At 44.9% G+C, this 20,233-nt stretch overlaps 1 protein-coding gene across 1 annotated transcript in view; it reads left to right on the plus strand.

Moving 5' to 3' along the window:
* Positions 1-20,233, plus strand: part of LOC122795556 (interleukin-6 receptor subunit beta-like) — a 1,057,822-nt gene that overhangs the window by 948,694 nt on the left and 88,895 nt on the right. The window contains exon 13 of the mRNA XM_044063785.1: positions 4,619-4,715. Coding sequence (XP_043919720.1) covers positions 4,619-4,715 — 97 coding nt within the window. The remainder of the gene's footprint in view (positions 1-4,618; positions 4,716-20,233) is intronic.

Consider the following 20,233-nt stretch of genomic DNA (forward strand, 5'->3'; position numbering starts at 1 on the left):
CCTAAAAAGTTTATGGTCTCAACCCAGCCACAACTTAGGAGAAATTATACCACTCATTCCATGTCTCCTAAAGGAATTTTTGTGGTGGGCACAAGCAAGTCAATTAAACAAAGGCATGTCTTTCAACAAACCTCAAGCAAGTCAAACCATTACAACAGACGCCTCAGATCATGGATGGGGGGCGCACATGGAGGGCAGATGCATGCAAGGGCAATGGACTCCCCGGGAAATGCATCTGCACATAAATCTAAAAGAGATGTTGGCAGTGATTCATGCAATCGAGGCTTTCGAAAAATTTCTTCAACAACGTCATCTGCTAATAAAGACAGACAACACCACTGTCATGTGGTACATAAACAAACAGGGAGGCACTCATTCTTACCCCCTCTGCAGACTAACAATGACTCTTTGGGAAAAGTCCCTGAAACTGAACTTACAGTTGCAATCCCAGTTTGTTCCGGGCAAGGACAATGTCCTGGCGGACAGTCTAAGCAGAAACATTTTGGACCCGCACGAATGGATGCTGCATCCAGACATTTTTTCACAAATAACTCATGCATGGGGAAGGCCGGACATAGATCTCTTTGCCTCTCACCGTAATCATCATCTGAAGAAGTTCTGTTCGAGGACACACCATCCACAAGCCTGGAGAATGGATGCTCTCTCCTTCAGCTAGAATTCTCTGACGATCTATGCATTCCCACCTCTACCATTAATGACCAAGGTGTTACTGAAGATCAAAGCAGAACAACTGAAAGGTATTTTGATTTCTCCAGACTGGCCAAGGCAGCACTGGTATCCATTACTTAGGAGCATATCTCGCACCAAGCCATGGCCCCTGCCTCAATGGCCTCTGCTTTTAACTCAGCACAAATACAGGACGGTTCATCCCAACCTGCAAACATTGCAGCTAACAGCTTGGAGGGTCCCATGACTTCCACCCATATCTCTCTCTCCAAAAAAGTTCAAGAGATCTTACTGGAAGCACGTAGACCTTCCACCAGAAAAACTTATTCAGCCAAATGGAAGAGATTCATCACCTGGAATGCCAACAAGGGTCAGGATGCATCAGTAATAAGCATGCCACAGATACTAGAATACTTGGCAGAAATGCTTCATAGTGGCCTTTCATATTCTTCCATAAAAGTACACGCTTCAGCAATCTCAGCAAAATACAACTGCGATCCACCTGTGTTTTCACATCCTTTGCTAAGACCGTTTCTAAGAGGGATAAAGAATATCAAACCTCCCTGGAAACCACCAGTGCCTGCATGGGACCTCAACTTTGTCTTGGAAAAATTAACTCTTCCTCCTTTTGAGCCAGCAGCATCTTCAGAAATGCAATTTCTCTCCTGGAAAACAGTTTTCCTGTTGGCAGTTACCTCAGCAAGAAGAGTCTCTGAGATACAGGCCCTCATGGCAGTACCTCCATTCCTCATTTTTCATCAGGACAGAGTTTCTTTAAGAACCAATCCTTCATTCATGCCAAAAGTGATATCCAGGGTGTCTCTAAATCAAGCAATTCACCTGCCTACTTCTTTCCCAATCCTCAAAATAAAGGGGAAAAGCTGCTGCACACTTTGGACATACACAGACAATTACGCTACTACTTGGACAGAACAAAGGCCAACAGAAAGTCTGACCAACTATTTGTAGCTTACACTGCTGGAGTGCAAGGAAAGGCAATTTCCAAACAAACAATTTCAAAATGGATTGGACACTGCATCAGATTCTGTTACTCCTTCCATGGAAAAGGTGTGCCAGCCGATATCAGGCCACACTCCACCAGAGCTATAGCCACCTCCACAGCCTTTCTAAGAGGGGTGGCTACAAAGGACATTCTAGAAGCTGCTACATGGAGCTCCGTGCATACATTTTCCAAACACTACAACCTGCCTGTATACTCCAGATCCCGAGCAGGCTTTGCTTCGGTAGTCCTGCAGGGCATTTTAGCTACACCATCTTTTTCTTAGATCCCACCACCCCCAGCTTGGCTATGGTATTCAACCCATATGTCAGGACTGCAGTTGCATTCTTGAAGGACATAGTACAGTTTTGTACCTACCATAAATGTAGATGTCCGATAGATATGCAACTGCAGTCAGGTTTACCCTCCCTCCTACCCCTCTGTAATTTACTTTTTTGGGTCCACTACCCCTTTTCCAACTTAGCTGGGGATAGCTTTTATGGTGTATCTGTTTATTACTATTGTGCATGTCTGGAATTGTATCCATTCTCTAAATTTAACCTTCCTTGGAGGGCACCTGGCATCTGGGGCAAGAAACACTGAAGAAGATGGCGTCGCCTGATGCTTTTATACCCCAGCCGCTCTGACGTCGGGGAAGAGGCGACATCAGCCGACGCCGGACCCAGACTTTGGAATCCGGCCGACCGAGGGGCTGCCTGAGGCAGGACAACCCATATGTCAGGACTGCAGTTGCATATCTATCGGACATCTACATTTATGGTAGGTACAAAACTGTACTTTTTTTTTACTGATCAGATTAGGGAAGGGAACTGATTTTTCACTTGATCAGGAAGGACCAATCGGGAGCCTAATACTTATGAGAAGTCAAGGAGGGTGTAGTGCTTTAGTTAGTTAGTGTTTCCTTATAAGAGCTGAGCAAGTGCAGGGCTTTAGAAAGAGAATAGAGTGATTACTTTGAGAGTTTGAACAGTTCTAAGGGAAAAAGTGAAGAGTAGACTTTGTGGAGCCTGGAATAGTTTAAGCCTGTTTAGGCGGCGCTGCTCAGTGCGCAAAACCGCGCAAAAAGAGAGTTGTAGGGTTTTAAGAGAGGGAGAGATCAAGGAGTTTAGAATTGACCCAAAATGGCCAATAAAACTACAGCTTCTAGGTAGTAACCACTCCTCCAGGGACAGGCAGTCTGTTCGGTGTTAACCACTCCCACTGGTGAACACAGAGACTTCCCTTTAGCCCAAGTAAGCACTGGCCTTCTAGAAACTTCCAAACAGTTCAGAACAGCAAATCTGTAACTGAACTTTCTTAACTTTCAGAAAGTGGGAAAAAAGCAAGATTTTTTTGGTTTTTTTTTCGTTTTGTTGTAGTTTAAAGGTAGCAGAGATACACAAGCAGCAAAATAATCACAACAGTGCAATAAATGACCCCACAGTTGAGTGCTAGGCCAAAATCAGGTAAAATGCAGTTTTTAGAGAAAAAAAACGATTTTAAATTAAGTGCAACACAGGAAATGCAGTAAACAGGCTCTAGATGTGTTCCAAGTACTGTTACTGTTACAGATATAAACTTTAGCAAGCCAGAAAATGCCAAAAAGTAGACGGCAAAGCAGTAAAACTTAACAAGAAATCAGAAGAAAATACTTAAAATCACAAAAGTGGCTCCTTTTCTTCTCTCAGCGTTTTCTCCCCTTGGTAGGTGCTTCAGCAACAACTAGCAAGCCTGAAAAGACGCCAAAACCACGAGACAGTCGGGTTTTAAGAGAGGCAGTTCAAGGAGTTTAGAATTGACCCAAAATGGCCAATAAAACTACAGCTTCTAGGTAGTAACCACTCCTCCAGGGACAGGCAGGCTGTTCAGTGTTAACCACTCCCACTGGTGAACACAGAGACTTCCCTTTAGCCCAAGTAAGCACTGGCCTTCTAGAAACTTCCAAACAGTTCAGAACAGCAAATCTGTAACTGAACTTTCTTAACTTTCAGAAAGTGGGAAAATAGCAAGATTTTTTTTTCTTTTTGTTGTAGTTTAAAGGTAGCAGAGATACACAAGCAGCAAAATAATCACAACAGTGCAATAAATGACCCCACACTTGAGTGCTAGGCCAAAATCAGGTAAAATGCATTTTTTAGAGAAAAAAAGTGGGAAAAAAGCAAGATTTTTTTTTCTTCTTTTTGTTGTAGTTTAAAGGTAGCAGAGATACACAAGCAGCAAAATAATCACAACAGTGCAATAAATGACCCCACACTTGAGTGCTAGGCCAAAATCAGGTAAAATGCAGTTTTTAGAGAAAAAAACGATTTTAAATTAAGTGCATCACAGGAAATGCAGTAAACAGGCTCTAGATGTGTTCCAAGTACTGTTACTGTTACAGATATAAACTTTAGCAAGCCAGAAAATGCCAGAAAGTAGGCGGCAAAGCAGTAAAACTTAAGGTTATCAAGGCAATTAATCTCTCTCTCTCTCTCAACCTCTTAGCTCAAGAAATCTGGACAAAGCCTAAAATAATGGGGGAACAAATGCCGAAAAACAGGGGCAAATTTTAAGTAGTGCTCTTATGCTCTTATACACTTAGTTGCTAGCATAACAAGATTTGTGTTAGCATGCATTTTCTAAAGGATATAACATATGAAACTTAAATGCATGTCATTATTTAGTGACTTATCTTCTCTTAGTGACTTGCCAGAAAACCATAAATTTTATGAGGAACAGACCAAAAATATGAGGTAAAAATCTGGACCGTTGAGATGTATGGCTCTCCATTATGGATTTTCAGTGTATAAACAATGTCCTTGTCTTTTTTTTTTTTTTTTTTTTTGTGGAGGGGGGGTAAATGGGTAGAGTTAATGGATGTTTGATTATTTTATATTGCCATTATTTCTATACTTATTAAAGTTTCCGTTATTTATTTCTCATGTTTTTCAGCAAATGGAGAAATCGAAGCTATAATAGTTCCAGTTTGCTTGTTCTTCCTGATATTTTCTCTAACAGCAGTTCTGCTGTGCTTTAAAAAAATCAACATGTAAGTAGATATTGCAGCTTTGTTTTCTGAATGTGGTTCCTATACCTCACAAACAGTACTGCCATTTAAAATATAATATACTTACTAGTTTGGAGGCATTTCTAATCCAGTCATGTTACACCAAGCTAACCCATGACAACTAAACTTTTGCTTTGCCTCTGTCAGCCGAGGATAAAGGCTGTCAGCTGTTAATAGACTGATGTTCTTCATGTTTCACTGTTGCAGTCATTACATTTGGGTTATCTGCTTGCAGGTAGCCCTCAGTCGGCCTGATTAACAAAGTCTTGGGTCCTGCGTCGGTTGCTGTCTCTTCTTCCTTGACGTCAGGTCGTCAGGGTTATAAAACATGCAGCCGATGTCATTACATCAGTCTTTCTTGCCGTGCGGTGCCTGAAGCAGAAGCAGATCGCAAATGCCGGTCGGCCGACTCTTGAAATTTTCGATTTCGAGTTTCAGAACCGAAGTCTTCAACTAATAGCTAAGTACCCCGTTGGGGAAACTTTTTCTTGCTCTAAACCGATGTCAGTAAAAGTAAATAATTGCATTTCTTATGGAAAGCAAACAACCTCATAAAGATTTTCATTCGTACTGTATTCTTTGCCTAGGCCCTGACAACTATGTACCTCGCTGTCGGTTTTGTGCTTATTTAAACCATGAACTCAGAACAGTCGTCGGTATATTTGCCCTTCTAAATTTTTTGGTGCTCAGTTAAATTATCCTGATATGTCTTCTGTAAGCCATCGGACTACCGACATTCCGAAGAAATGCAAAGATAGACAGACAGGCCGCCCAGTTCGCCGGTAGTCATTGAGGCACTTTCCCAGCCCCTGATACCCGCTACTTCAGATTTGCAGGTCTCTACTGAGACCCATTCGGAGTCCGGTATGCCGCGAGATGCCTCAACAGTGGAACCTGCGGATTTCTCTACCTTGGATGGGTCCAGAGCCGCTGTGCAGGCACCGGCTTTTGAGGGTGTATTCAGGCCTACTGACTTGCATATTAAACCAGCACCATCTGCTTCTTCTTGAAGGCCTAAAACTCGAACCATGCCTGGAAAACTGATGCCCAGACCACATGGTCAGGCCTCTATGCCTAAAGAACAAATGATAAGAATGACTGAAGACCTTATTACTTTAATCAGGGGAAGCCAACCTCCCCCCTCCAAGAGACCTAGGACTGAGTTTGCTTATGATACTTCTGACCAGGATTCTGAAATTTCTGTTTCCTCTGATGACCAGGATTTACCCTTATCTACCTATGAGGATTCTGATGCTGAGGACTCTATTCCCTCTGCTTCCCCCCCCAGGGTATTTCTCTTTTGGTGAAACCTTGCATACTCTCAGGCAGTTTTTTGTTGGCAAAGTCAGGATTTCTCTGATTCTAAAAAGGGGCTTAGGGATTTCTTACTCCTGCCCCAGCACAGGCCTTTAGCTATACCTCCTGTACTGGACATTGTTGATGCCTGTTCGGAATCTAGCATGGCCCCTGACTCTTTTCCTCCAATTTCCAGAAAACCTTATAGATATTACAGGGTTCCTGACTCTCACAAGTTCCTTTTCAAAAATCCTACTGCGGATCCTGAAACCATTTCACAGGGACCCAAGGGCATTAAAGCTACTACTGCCAGAAATCCTACCCCCTCTGATAGAGACTCCAGGGCGGTGGATAGATGGGGTAAGAAGGTATACACTTCTGCAACTTTGGTCATTAGGGCCTTGAATTGCCAGATGTTCTTCGTGTTTCACTGTTGCAGTCATTACATTTCAGTAATCCTGCTGGCAGGTTGCCCTCAGTCGGCCTGAATTCCAAAGTCCTGGGTCCTGCGTCGGCCGCTGTCACCCCTTCCCTGACGTCAGGTCGTTAGGGGTATAAAAGATGTGGCCGACGTCATTTTCTTTAGTCTTTCTTGCCGCGCGGTGCCAGAAGGAGAAGCAGTTCGCAAGTGCCGATCGGCCGACTCCAGAGATTTTTGAGTTCGAATTTCAGATCCGAAGTCTTCTATAAAGCTAAGTACCCCATTGGGGAAACTTTTTTCGTGCTCCGGACCGATGTCAGAAAAAGTCAATAATTGTATTTCTTGTGGGAAGCAAATACCTCATAAGGACTTTCATTCTTACTGTATTCCTTGCCTAGGCCCTGACCATAACGTTCCAGGTTGTCGGTTTTGTGCTAGATTTAACCAACGCACTATTAAGCGTCGGTATGATTTTGCTTTAAACTACTTTGGACGCAGGTTTAATTATCCAGAAATGTCGTCGGAAAGCCATCCGACTACCGGAGTTCACAAAAAACACAAAGAAAAAGAAAGACAACCGAGGCCCAAAACCGACGACGAAGCTTCTCCTAAGCCAGTCACCAGTTCGTCGGTTCTCAGTGAGGTGCTTTCGCAGCCCCTGACTCCTGCTACTTTAGAGTCGCAGGCCGCTACCGACTCCCACGTGGAGTTGGCTATGCCGCTGGAAACTCAAGGTATTGGAGCCTCGGACGCTATTCCTTCAGATGGGTCCGGAGCATTTAAACATTTTCTGTTTAAGCAATGCTATGACATGTTGCTGATATTTGAGCATATGAAACTGACAGTTTAAGGCCCTTATAGCCAAGGTAGCGATGACTAAACCTTTTTTCCCCATTTATCCAGTGCCCTAGAATCCCTGTCACAGGGGGTAGTGTTTTTTGCAGCAGAAGCCTTAACTTAGTTATTTGGCTCCACTGCTCAGGAGGTCTTAAAGAAATTTGAGGAAAAGGCAAAATCTGTACAAACAGTCAAAGATTTTCTACAAGTCCAACCACCAAGATTCAGCAGAAATTGCCTACCAAGAATTGGTCCTTTCCGGACACAGAAAGATTTCAGAGAGGCAAGAACAGGCGTGCCAGAGGTAGAGGGCAAGCTAGAGGCTCCTACAGAGGACGTTAATGGCAGCCTCCCAACCAGAGAGGTAGTGCAGGACCTACAACTGCTGCACAAGGACAGACTCAATGACTTTGCTTTGACTCCGCCAACCAGGGCTCAATTAGAAGCACCTTTGGGCGGAAAGCTTTCTTTATTCTCAGAAAATTGGCACAGTATTACAAGAGACAAATGGACATTGCAAATAATAGACAGAGGATACAGGTTCCATTTTCACACATTGCCAAAAAGAAAAGGCATGCCAGACCTGCCACCAAATCAAAGGGCAGAGGCTTTGAAACAAATCTCCAACTTAATGCAAATGAAAGCTATAGAAAAGGTTCCTGTTTCAGAACAAGGCCAAGGATTTTATTCCAGACTATTCCTTGTTCCAAGAAAAGAAAATCAATGGAGGCCTATTCTCGACTTATCCGCACTGAATACTTATCTCATTGTGCCAAAATTCAAAATGCTGACTCTACAGCAACTCCTTCCCATGCTGGGCAAGGGGTCTTGGCTGGTGACTCTAGACCTCAAGGAGGCATACCTGCATGTCCCTATCAGACAAAGTTGCAGAAGACACCTCAGATTTCTTGCAGGTTCAGAGCATTATCAATTCTCAGCATTGCCCTTTGGCTTATCTACTGCCCAGAGTATTCACGAAATGCCTGGCATCAGTAATTGCACACTGCAGACTTCAGGGATTCAAATATACCCATATCTGGACGACTGCCTTATACAAGCGGACAGCCAACAAACTTTGGTAAAGGACTTGAATTATGCCATCCACCTACTGCAGGCCTTGGTATATACAGTCAACATTCACAAATCAAGACTTGTTCCATCCCAAAGAATAACTTTTCTGGGTGCGGATCTAGACACAACCACCCAAATGGCTTTTCTCACAGAAGAAAAACAAAGACAACTACCGGATTACTTCAAGAATCTGACAAGACAAACTCAGCTGACTGCAAGGAAAATCCTGCAGGCCCTGGGTTACATGGCATCTTGCATTCTTCTGATTCCACAAGCAAGGCTGTATATGAGGAGACTACAATGGTACCTAAGGAGTTTATGGACTCAGCACAGTCAGAGCTTAGAAACTTTGATCTCGTTCATTCCATGCCTCCAAAAGGAATTTCTGTGGTGGGCTCAAGCAAGCCAGTCAAACAGGGGTCTGCCCTTCAGTAAGCCAGTAGCCAGCCAAACCATTACAACGGACACTTCAGACCACGGTTGGGGAGCACACATGGAGGGCAGATGTATTCAAGGACTATGGTCACAAAAGGAGCTACGCATGCACATAAACCAAAAGGAAATGCTGGCAGTGATACATGCAATTGAGGCCTTCAAACTCTTTCTGCATCAAGGCCACCTGCTAATAAGGACAGACAACACCACAGTTATGTGGTACATAAACAAGCAAGGAGGCACCCATTCCTACCCTCTTTGCAGACTGGCAATGAATCTATGGGAACTTTCCTTGAAACTCAATATAGAGCTGCAATCCCAGTTTGTGCCAGGAAAAGACAATATACTGGCGGACAGCTTAAGCAGAAATATCATGGATGCACACGAATGGATGCTGCACCCAGACATCTTCCTACAGGTAACACAATCATGGGGAAGGCCAGACATAGATCTTTTTGCCTCCCCCCACAATCATCAGCTGAAGAAATTCTGCTCAAGGACATACCACCCACAAGCATGGAAAGTGGACGCCCTATCTTTCAGCTGGAGAACTCTAACAGTGTATGCATTTCCACCTCTTCCATTAATGACCAAGGTCTTACTGAAGATCAGGACAGAGCAGCCAAAAGTGATTCTGATAGCTCCGGACTGGCCAAGACAGCACTGGTACCCAATGTTAAAGAGCATGTCACACACGAAACCATGGCCTCTTCCTCAATGGCCACTTCTCCTGACACAGCACAATTACAAAACTCTGCATTCCAACCTGAAAACCTTGCAACTAACAGCCTGGAAAATACCTTGACTCCTCCTCAGGATAAGCTATCCAAGAGAGTGAAGGATATCATCATGGAAGCTCGCCGGCCTTCCACAAGAAAGGCATATTCAGCAAAATGGAAAAGATGTCCTTCAAGAATGCAACTGCAGTCATAACATATGGGTTGTCCTGCCTCAGGCAGCCCTCGGTCGGCCGGATTCCAAAGTCTGGGTCCGACGTCGGCTGATGTCGCATTTCTCTCCGACGTCAGAGCGGCTGGAGTATATAAGCATCAGCCGACGCCATCTTCTTCAGTCTTTCTTGCCGCGCGGTGCCCGAAGCAGAAGCAGTTCGCAAATGCCGGTCGGTCAGCTCCTGTATTCTTCGTAACCGAAGTCATCAAAAAAGCTAAGTACCCCGTTGGGGACCGTTTCTTGCCTCAGCCGATGTCAGAAATTACTGAAAAAGTAATTAATTGTTTGTCTTGTGGTAAACAAATACCTCATAAGGATTTCCACTCTCACTGCCTTCCTTGCCTTGGCCCAGACCACGACGTCTCGGCCTGTGCCGCCTGTGCTAGCTTCAACAAGCGCACTCTCAGGTGCCGGGCGGAGTTCGCTGAAGAGTTTTTCGGCGAAAAATTTGATTATACAATGCCGTCGGAACAACCGACAACGCAGACTCCTAAGAAATGAAAAGACCGGGACCGACATCCTCGGCCCGCGTCTTGCACCAACACCACGCCAAAACTAACTGTGAGTGCCCCGGTTCCCTCTGAGGCAGTTATTCCACCGCTCCGAACCGAAGACACCGCATTACCGATACCTCCGATACCGGAGGCCACTCCGACGCCAGTTATTGATTTTCCTCCGGATACCGAAACCGAGGAAATGCCCGAGACCATTACTGTTGATAAGGTCACCCCTGCACATGGAGCGGCTAGGCCTCCCATGTCCATGTCTATCAAGGCCTACACACGTGCCAAGGCAGCCAGCAAGTCCAAGCATCTTACTGCTAAAACATTACCTCAGCCTACTCCTGAAACTCAAATCATGTCCATGGCCGCAGATTTAATTTCCCTGATCAGAGGTTCCCAGGCCCATCCTGAGAGAGGATCCCAGCCTCCTCCTGTTAAGAGGCCCAGGGTTGAACCCTCTGACCCTCTGCCTTCAGATGAAGATTCTGAGGACTCTGATCACTCCGAAAGCCAGCAAGAGCCCTTCCAGACCTATGAGGATTCAGATGCAGAGGACTCCATTCCCTCGGCCTCTCCTCCTGAGGATATTTCTTTTGGGGAAGTTCTGCATTCCATGAGGGAGCATTTTAAGTGGCAAGGCCAGGAATTTTCTGATTCCAGAAAGCGCCTTCGAACCTTCCTCAAAAAGCCTCAACACAGACCCTTAGCTATACCTCCTGTGCTTGATGTTTTGGATGACCTATACTCTGACTCCAGTGTTACCCCTGATACTCTTCCTCCTGCTCCTGTCAAGCCTGACAGAAACTATAGGGTCCCAGATACCCATTCTCATTTATTTAGGGCCCATGCTGTTGATTTAGAAACAATTTCCCAGGGGCCTAAAGGGGTTTCAGCTACCACCTCCAAAAATCCTTTGCCTTCCGACAGGGAAGCAAGGTCCTTAGAGAGGTGGGGGAAGAAGGTCTACACCTCTACTACTTTATCTAGGAGAGCTCTCAATTGTCTCTTTCACATGTTTCAATATCAGGATTTCCTGTTAGATGATTTACAGAAAAGTTTGGCCTCTCCTGAACCTTTAGATAGGAAGTCTTTGCAGGAGGCTGTGCATAACTGTCAGCAGGTTAGCAATCATTTTTTACAGTGTGGATATGATGCATTGGAGGCTTCATGTAGGGCAGCTATGACAGGGGTGGTCATTCGTAGACATGCATGGCTAAAAGAACAACCTTTACCAGATCATGTTAAGTCAAAACTTCTTGATGCACCCTTGGAAAACAACAAGCTTTTTGGTGCTAATGCTAAAGATGTGTTAAAGTCCATTGAGGAAAAAGCCAAGTCAGTTCAGACAGTCAAGGATTTCCTCCAGGTTCAGCCACCCAGATTCAGCAGGAACTGGCCTTCTAAAAACTGGTCCTTTCCTAATCCTGAAAGATTTCAAAGGGGCAAAAACAGGTGTGCCCGAGGAAGAGGACAATACAGAGGATCCTACAGGGGACGACAATGGCAACCAGCAAACCAAAGAAGTGACACGGGTTTCTCCTGCACCGCAGGGGCAATCTCAATGACTTTCCTCTATTTCCACTGACCAAGGAGCAAACAGAAGCTCCTTTGGGCGGAAAGTTATCTCTGTTTTCAAAAGATTGGCACAAACTGACAAAAGACAAATGGATTTTGGACATTATAGACCACGGTTACAGGTTCCACTTTTATGCATTGCCAAGAAAACAAGGCATGCCAAACCTTCCACAAAATCAGAGGGCAGAGGCTATCAAGCAAATTTCTCTGCTTGCTCAGATCAAAGCAATAGAAAAAGTTCCACAACAAGAACAAGGTCAGGGGTTTTATTCAAGACTGTTCCTTGTTCCAAGAAAAGAATATCAATGGAGACCAATACTGGACTTGTCCGCTCTAAACACTTTTCTCATAGTACCAAAGTTCAAAATGCTGACTTTACAGCAACTCCTTCCCATGCTGGGCAAGGGGTCTTGGCTGATTACTCTGGACCTCAAGGAGGCATACCTGCATGTCCCTATCAGACACAGCTGCAGAAGATACCTCAGATTTCTTGCAGGGCCAGAGCACTATCAATTCTCAGCATTGCCATTTGGCTTATCTACTGCGCCCAGAGTATTCACGAAATGCCTGGCATCAGTAATTGCTCATTGCAGGCTCCAAGGGATTCAAATCTACCCGTACCTGGATGATTGCCTCATACAAGCGGACAACAAACTAACTTTGACAAAAAACTTGAATTATGTCATACACTTGCTACAGGTTCTGGGATACACAGTCAACTTTCAAAAGTCAAGACTTCAGCCATCCCAGCAAATAACCTTCTTAGGAGCCAAACTAGACACAGCCTCTCAAATGGCTTACCTGACAGAAGACAAGCAAAAGAAGTTAACTCATTACTTCAAAAGTTTAGCAAAGCTCACCCAGATGACTGCAAGGAGTTTCCTACAGGCCCTGGGTTACATGGCATCCTGCATTCTCTTGGTCCCACTAGCAAGACTACACATGAGAAAGCTTCAATGGTACTTAAAAAGCTTATGGTCTCAACACAGCAACAACCTAGAAGCAACTATCCCACTCATTCCATGTCTTCAAAAGGAATTTCTATGGTGGGCCACAGTAAGCCAGTCAAACACAGGCATGTCGTTCAAAAAACCTCAGATAACACAGACAATGACCACAGACGCCTCAGACCTTGGATGGGGGGCGCACATGGAGGGCAGATGTATTCAAGGGCAATGGTCCCCAAAGGAAACACATCTGCATATCAACCAAAAAGAAATGCTAGCAGTAATGCATGCCATCGAGGCCTTTGGAAAACAACTTCAACAAGGCCACCTACTAATACGGACAGACAACACCACTGTGATGTGGTACATAAACAAGCAGGGGGGCACTCATTCTTACCCCCTTTGCAGACTGACAATGAATCTTTGGGAAAAATCACTGGGTCTAAACATACAGCTACAATCCCAGTCTGTTCCAGGCAAAGACAATGTTCTGGCGGACAGTCTAAGCAGGAATTTCCTAGACCCCCACGAATAGAGGCTACATCCAGACATCTTTATACGACTCACCTCGACATGGGGCAGGCCGGACGTGGACCTATTTGCCTCCCACCTCAATCATCACTTACAAAAGTTCTGCTCAAGGACATATCATCCACAAGCATGGAAAGTAGATGCCCTCTCATTCAACTGGAGCTCCCTAATAATTTATGCATTTCCACCCCTGCCACTGATGACCTCAGTGTTATTAAAGATCAAGGCAGAGCAACCGAAGGGGATCCTAATAGCTCCAGACTGGCCAAGACAACACTGGTACCCACTACTACGGAGCATATGTCACAACAAAACATGGGCCCTTCCACAATGGCCCCAGCTTTTGACTCAACACAACTTTAGGACTGTTCATCCCAACATCCAGACTCTACAGCTAACAGCTTGGGAAATCCCATAAATAACCTCAATTTACCTCTCTCCAAGGAAGTTCAGCGGATACTAACAGAAGCCCGCAGACCATCCACCAGAAAGGCTTATTCAGCCAAATGGAAGAGATTCAGCATTTGGAATACCAACAAGGGTCATGATGCATCGCTTTTGAGCAGCCCACTCATTCTGGAATACTTGGCAGATATGTTACATAACGGACTCTCATACTCTTCCATAAAAATACATGCTTCAGCTATCTCAGCTAGATACAACACTGATCCACCTGTGTTTTCACATCCTTTGCTAAGGCAATTTCTTAGAGGAATCAAGAATATAAAGCCCCCAAGAAAGGCACCAGTACCAGCTTGGGACCTCAATTTTGTCCTAGAAAAATTGACTCTACCTTCGAGCCAGCAGCTTCTGTGGATTTACAATTTCTTTCCTGGAAGACAGCTTTCCTGCTGGCCATAACCTCAGCAAGAAGGGTTTTGGAATTACAGGCCTTAATGGCAATACCACCTTTCATAACTTTTCACAGAGACAGGGTCTCCCTACGAACCAACCCTACCTTTCTGCCAAAAGTGGTATCCAGGGTTTCTTTAAATCAAGCAATTCACCTGCCTACTTTCTTTTCCAATCCTGAGAACAAAGGGGAAAGACTGTTACATACCTTGGACATACACAGACAATTTCGCTACTACCTAGACAGAACCAAGACCAGTAGGAAGTCTGATTAACTTTTTGTAGCTTACGCCCCTGGAGTACAAGGAAAAGCAATTTCCAAACAGACAATTTCAAAATGGATTGGACATTGCATCAGATTATGTTATTCCTTCCATGGAAAGAGTGTGCCAGCCAATGTCAGACCACACTCCACCAGAGCTACAGCCACCTCTACAGCTTTTTTAAGAGGGGTACCTACAAAGGACATTCTAGAAGCTGCTACATGGAGCTCCGTGCATACATTTTCCAAACACTACAACCTCCCTTTATATTCCAGATCCAGAGTAGGCTTTGCTTCGGCAGTCCTGCAGGAATTGATAGCTACACCATCCTTTTCATAGAGCATACCACCTCCCCCAGCTAAGCTATGGTATTCAACCCATATGTTATGACTGCAGTTGCATTCTTGAAGGACATAGTACAGTTTTGTACCTACCATAAATGTAGATGTCCGATAGATATGCAACTGCAGTCGGTTTTCCTCCCTCCTTCCCTCTATGCCTTGGGTCCACTCCTCTCCCTATTATCCTTAGCTGGGGATATCTGTTATGGTGTATCTGTTTATTGCTTATTTATTGTCTGGAAACCTATTTTTGTCTTCCAATTTGATTACAGCCTTCATTGGAGGGCACCTGGCATCTGGGGCAAGAAACACGGAAGAAGATGGCGTCGGCTGATGCTTATATACTCCAGCCGCTCTGACGTCGGAGAGAAATGCGACATCAGCCGACGTCGGACCCAGACTTTGGAATCCGGCCGACCGAGGGCTGCCTGAGGCAGGACAACCCATATGTTATGACTGCAGTTGCATATCTATCGGACATCTACATTTATGGTAGGTACAAAACTGTACTATTTCACACTTGGAGCACCACAAAGGGCCTAGATGCGATAGTGATGAACATGGCACATATCCTGGAGTACTTGGCAGAAATGCTCCACAATGGCCTGTCTTACTCTTCCATTAAAAGTCATGCTTCAGCAATTTCAGCAGGGTACAATACTGATCCACCTGTCTTTTCTCATCCTCTCCTAAGACAGTTTCTAAGAGGAATTAAAAACATCAATCCTCCAAGGAAACCTCCAGTGCCTACTTGGGACCTTAACTTCGTGTTGGAAAAACTAACTTTGCCTCCCTTTGAACCAGCAGCATCTGCAGAACTACAGTTCCTGTCTTGGAAGACCGCCTTCCTTCTGGCCATAACCTCAGCAAGAAGAGTATCTGAGTTACAGGCCCTCATGGCAGTACAGCCATTTCTTATTTTTCATCAGGACAGAGTCTCATTGAGAACCAATCCTTCATTTATGCCAAAGGTGGTATCCAGGGTCTCATTAAACCAAGCTATTCACCTGCCTACCTTCTTTCCAAATCCACAAAACAAAGGGGAGAAACTTCTGCACACCCTGGACATACACAGACAGTTGCGCTGCTACTTGGACAGAACTAAAAGCTACAGAAAAACTGACCAGCTGTTGGTAGCATATGCTGCTGGTGCACAAGGAAAAGCAATTTCCAAACAGACAATTTCAAAATGGGTAGGGAATTGCATTCGTTTTTGTTATTCCTTTCATGGAAAAACTGTGTCAGCTAACATTAGACCTCATTCCACCAGAGCCACAGCCACCTCCACAGCCTTCTTAAGAGGGGTGGCTACCAAGGACATTTTAGAAGCTGCTACATGGAGCTCCGTGCATACATTTTCCAAGCATTACAGTTTACCTTTATATTCCAGATCCAGAGCAGGCTTTGCTACGGCAGTCCTGCAGGGCATTTTAGCTGCACCATCCTTTACATAGATCCTCCACCCCCAGATTGGCTACGGTATTCTACCCATATGTGATGACTGCAGATGCATCCTTGAAGGACATAGTACAGTTTTGTACCTACCATAAATGTAGATGTCCGATTGGTATGCATCTGCATTCAGGTTTACCCTCCCTCCTTCCCCTCTTTGGTATTTATTGGGTACTTTTCCCTCTCATAGCTAGCTGGGGTTATCTATTATGGTGTATTTGTTTTATATATATATATATATATATATATATATATATATATATATATATATATATATATATATACATATATATTTCTGTGCATGTTTGGAATTTATTGTATTTCTCCAAATTTAGCCTTCCTTTGAGGGCACCTGGCATCTGGGGCAAGAAACACTGAGGAAGATGGCATCAGCTGACGCTTTTATACCCCAGGCGCTCTGACGTCGGGGAAAGGGCGACATCAGCCGACGCCGGTCCCAGACTTTGGAATCCGGCCAACCGAAGGGCTGCCTGAGGCAGGACAACCCATATGTAATGACTGCAGATGCATACCTATCGGACATCTACATTTATGGTAGGTACAAAATTGTACTTTTTACCGCTCACTTCGGTACCGGAGGCTTTCCCGGTGCCGGTTGTTGATTTTCCCCGTGAAACCAAAGCCCAAGATTTGCCTGACACCATACCGGTGGACAAAGGTACTCCAGCACATGGGGCAGCAAGGCCTCCTGTGCCTATGTTCATTAAGGCCTACACACGTGCTAAGGCTGCCAGCCAGGCTAAGTCTCACCCTCCTAAATCTTTTCCACAGGGTTCAACTTCTGATAAACAGATCATGACTTTAGCTGCAGATCTAATTTCTTTAATCAGGGGCTCTCAGGCTCATCCAGACAGAGGTTCTCAGCCGGCTTCAGACAAAAGGCCTAGGGTTGAGCAGGTGTATACTCTTTCCTCAGAGGAGGCCTCTGGTGAGTCAGACCATTCAGATTCCCAGGAAGAATCTTTCCCGCCCTACTAGGATTCGGATGCTGATGAATCCATTCCCTCTGCCTCTCCTCCTGAGGATATTTCTTTCGGGGAGATTCTCCACTCCATGAGAGAGCATTTTCAGTGGCAGGGCCAGGATTTCTCCGACTCCAGGAAAAGGCTTCAGACTTTCCTTAAGTTACCCCAGCACAGGCCTTTAGCTATACCCCCAGTGTTAGATGTATTGGGTGACGTGTTCTCAGACTCCAGTACTTCTCCTGATTCTCTCCCCCCTGCTCCGGTCAAGCCGGACAGATATTACAGGGTTCCTGAAACTCATAAACATCTCTTTAAGGCACACTCTGTTGATCTAGAAACTATTTCTCAGGGGCCCAAAGGAGTGGCCACCTCCACGGCCAAAAATCCTTTGACCGCAGACAGGGAATCTAGGTCCCTGGAGAGGTGGGGTAAAAAAGTTTATACTTCATCCACCCTTGCCATGAGGGCACTTAACTGTCTTTTTCATATGTTTCAGTACCAGGATTTCTTGATGGATGATTTACAGAAAGAAATTAGCCTCTCCTGAGCTTTTAGATAGAAAGGCCTTGCAGGATTTGGTACATAATACTCAGCAGGTTAGCAATCATTTTCTTCAGTGTGGTTATGATGCATTGGAAGCTTCATGTAGGTCAGCTATGACAGGGGCCGTCATACGTAGACATGCTTGGTTGAAAGAACAGACATTGCCAGATCATGTTAAAATAAAGCTTCTAGATGCACCTCTGGAAAAAGATTTTTGGTGCTAATGCACAGGGTGTGTTGAAATCAATAGAGGAAAAGGCTAAATCAGTACAAACAGTCAAAGATTTCCTCCAGGTTCAGCCACCAAGGTTCAGCAGGAATTGGCCTTCAAAGAATTGGTCCTTTCCAGACACTGACAAGTTCCAAAGGGGAAAAACAGGCATGCTCGAGTAGAGGGCAATACCGAGGCTCCTACAAGGGCCGCCAATGGCAACCAACAAATCAGAGAAGTGGCGCAGGGACCTCTGCTGCTCCACAGGTACAACCACAATGACTTGACTTTGACACCGCCGACCAAGGCTCAAAGAGAAGCACCTTTAGGGGGAAAATTATCCTTATTTTCAAAAAATTGGCACGTTTTTACAAAGGACAAATGGATTTTGGACATAATAGACAAAGGTTACAGGTTCCACTTCCATACCTTACCAGCAAGACAAGGCATGCCAAACCTGCCACACAATCAAAGGACAGAGGCACTCTTACAAGTTTCAAAGCTACTACAAATCAAAGCAATAGAAAAGGTTCCTCCTCAGGAACAAGGCCAGGGATTCTACTCAACTGTTCCTTGTTCCAAGAAAAGAAAAGCAATGGAGACCTATACTAGACTTGTCCGCTCTAAACACTTTTCTCATTGTGCCAAAATTCAAAATGCTGACTTTACAGCAACTCCTTCCCATGCTGGGCAAGGGGTCTTGGCTGGTTACTCTGGACCTCAAGGAGGCATACCTGCATGTCCCAATCAGACACAGCTGCAGAAGATACCTCAGATTTCTTGCAGGGCCAAAGCATTATCAATTCTCAGCATTGCCGTTTGGCTTATCTACTGCGCCCAGAGTATTCACGAAATGCCTGGCATCAGTATTTGCGCACTGCAGACTCCAGGTGATACAAATATACCCTTACCTGGACGACTGCCTTATTCAAGCAGACAGCAAGCAAGCCTTGATAAGAAACTTGGACTATGTCATTCATCTACTGCAGGCTTTGGGATACACAGTCAACATTCAAAAATCAAGACTACTGCCATCCCAACAAATAATTTTTCTAGGAGCCAAACTGGACACAGATTCACAAATGGCTTTCCTCACAAAAGAAAAACAAGAACCAGTTTACTTCAAAAGCCTAGCAAAGCACACCCAGATGACTGCAAGGAAGATCCTGCAGGCCCTGGGTTACATGGCATCTTGCATTCTTCTGATTCCACTGGCAAGACTACACATGAGAAAACTACAATGGTACCTAAAAAGTTTATGGTCTCAACACAGCCACAACTTAGAAGCAACTATTCCACTCATTCCATGTCTACAAAAGGAATTTTTGTGGTGGGCACAAGCAAGCCTGCTAAACAAAGGCATGTCCTTCAGCAAACCTCAAGCAAACCAAACCATTACAACAGACGCCTCAGATCATGGATGGGGGGTGCACATGGAGGGCAGATGCATTCAAGGGCAATGGGCTCCCCGAGAATTGCATCTGCACATCAATCAAAAAGAGATGTTGGCAGTGATTCATGCAATCGAGGCCTTCGGAAAACTTCTTCAGCAAGGTCATCTGTTAATAAGGACTGACAACACCACTGTTATGTGGTAAATAAACAAACAGGGAGGCACCCATTCTTACCCCCTCTGCAGACTAACAATGACTCTTTGGGAAAAGTCCCTGAAACTGAACATACAGTTGCAATCCCAGTTTGTTCCAGGCAAGGACAATGTTCTGGCGGACAGTCTAAGCAGAAACATTATGGATCCGCACGAATGGATGTTGCATCCAGACATTTTTTCACAAATAACTCATGCATGGGGAAGGCCGGACATAGATCTCTTTGCCTCACACCTCAATCATCATCTGAAGAAGTTTTGCTCAAGGACACACCATCCTCAAGCCTGGAGAATGGATGCTCTCTCCTTCAGCTGGAATTCTCTAACAATCTATGCATTCCCAACTCTACCATTAATGACCAAGGTGTTACTGAAGATCAAAGCAGAACAACCGAAGGGCATTTTGATAGCTCCAGACTGGCCAAGGCAGCACTGGTATCCATTACTAAGGAGCATAACTCGCACCAAGCCGTGGCCCCTGCCTCAATGGCCTCTGCTTATAACTCAGCACAATTACAGGACTGTTCATCCCAACTTGCAAACATTGCAACTGACAGCTAGGAGGGTTCCATGATTACTCCCCATATCTCTCTCCAAAAAAGTTCAAGAGATCTTACTGGAAGCACACAGGCCTTCCACCAGAAAAACTTATTCAGCCAAATGGAAGAGATTCAACATC

This window comes from Protopterus annectens, chromosome 2.part2 (assembly GCF_019279795.1).
Source record: "Protopterus annectens isolate FY-2018-M chromosome 2.part2, PAN1.0, whole genome shotgun sequence".
NCBI classification, from domain to species: domain Eukaryota; kingdom Metazoa; phylum Chordata; order Ceratodontiformes; family Protopteridae; genus Protopterus; species Protopterus annectens.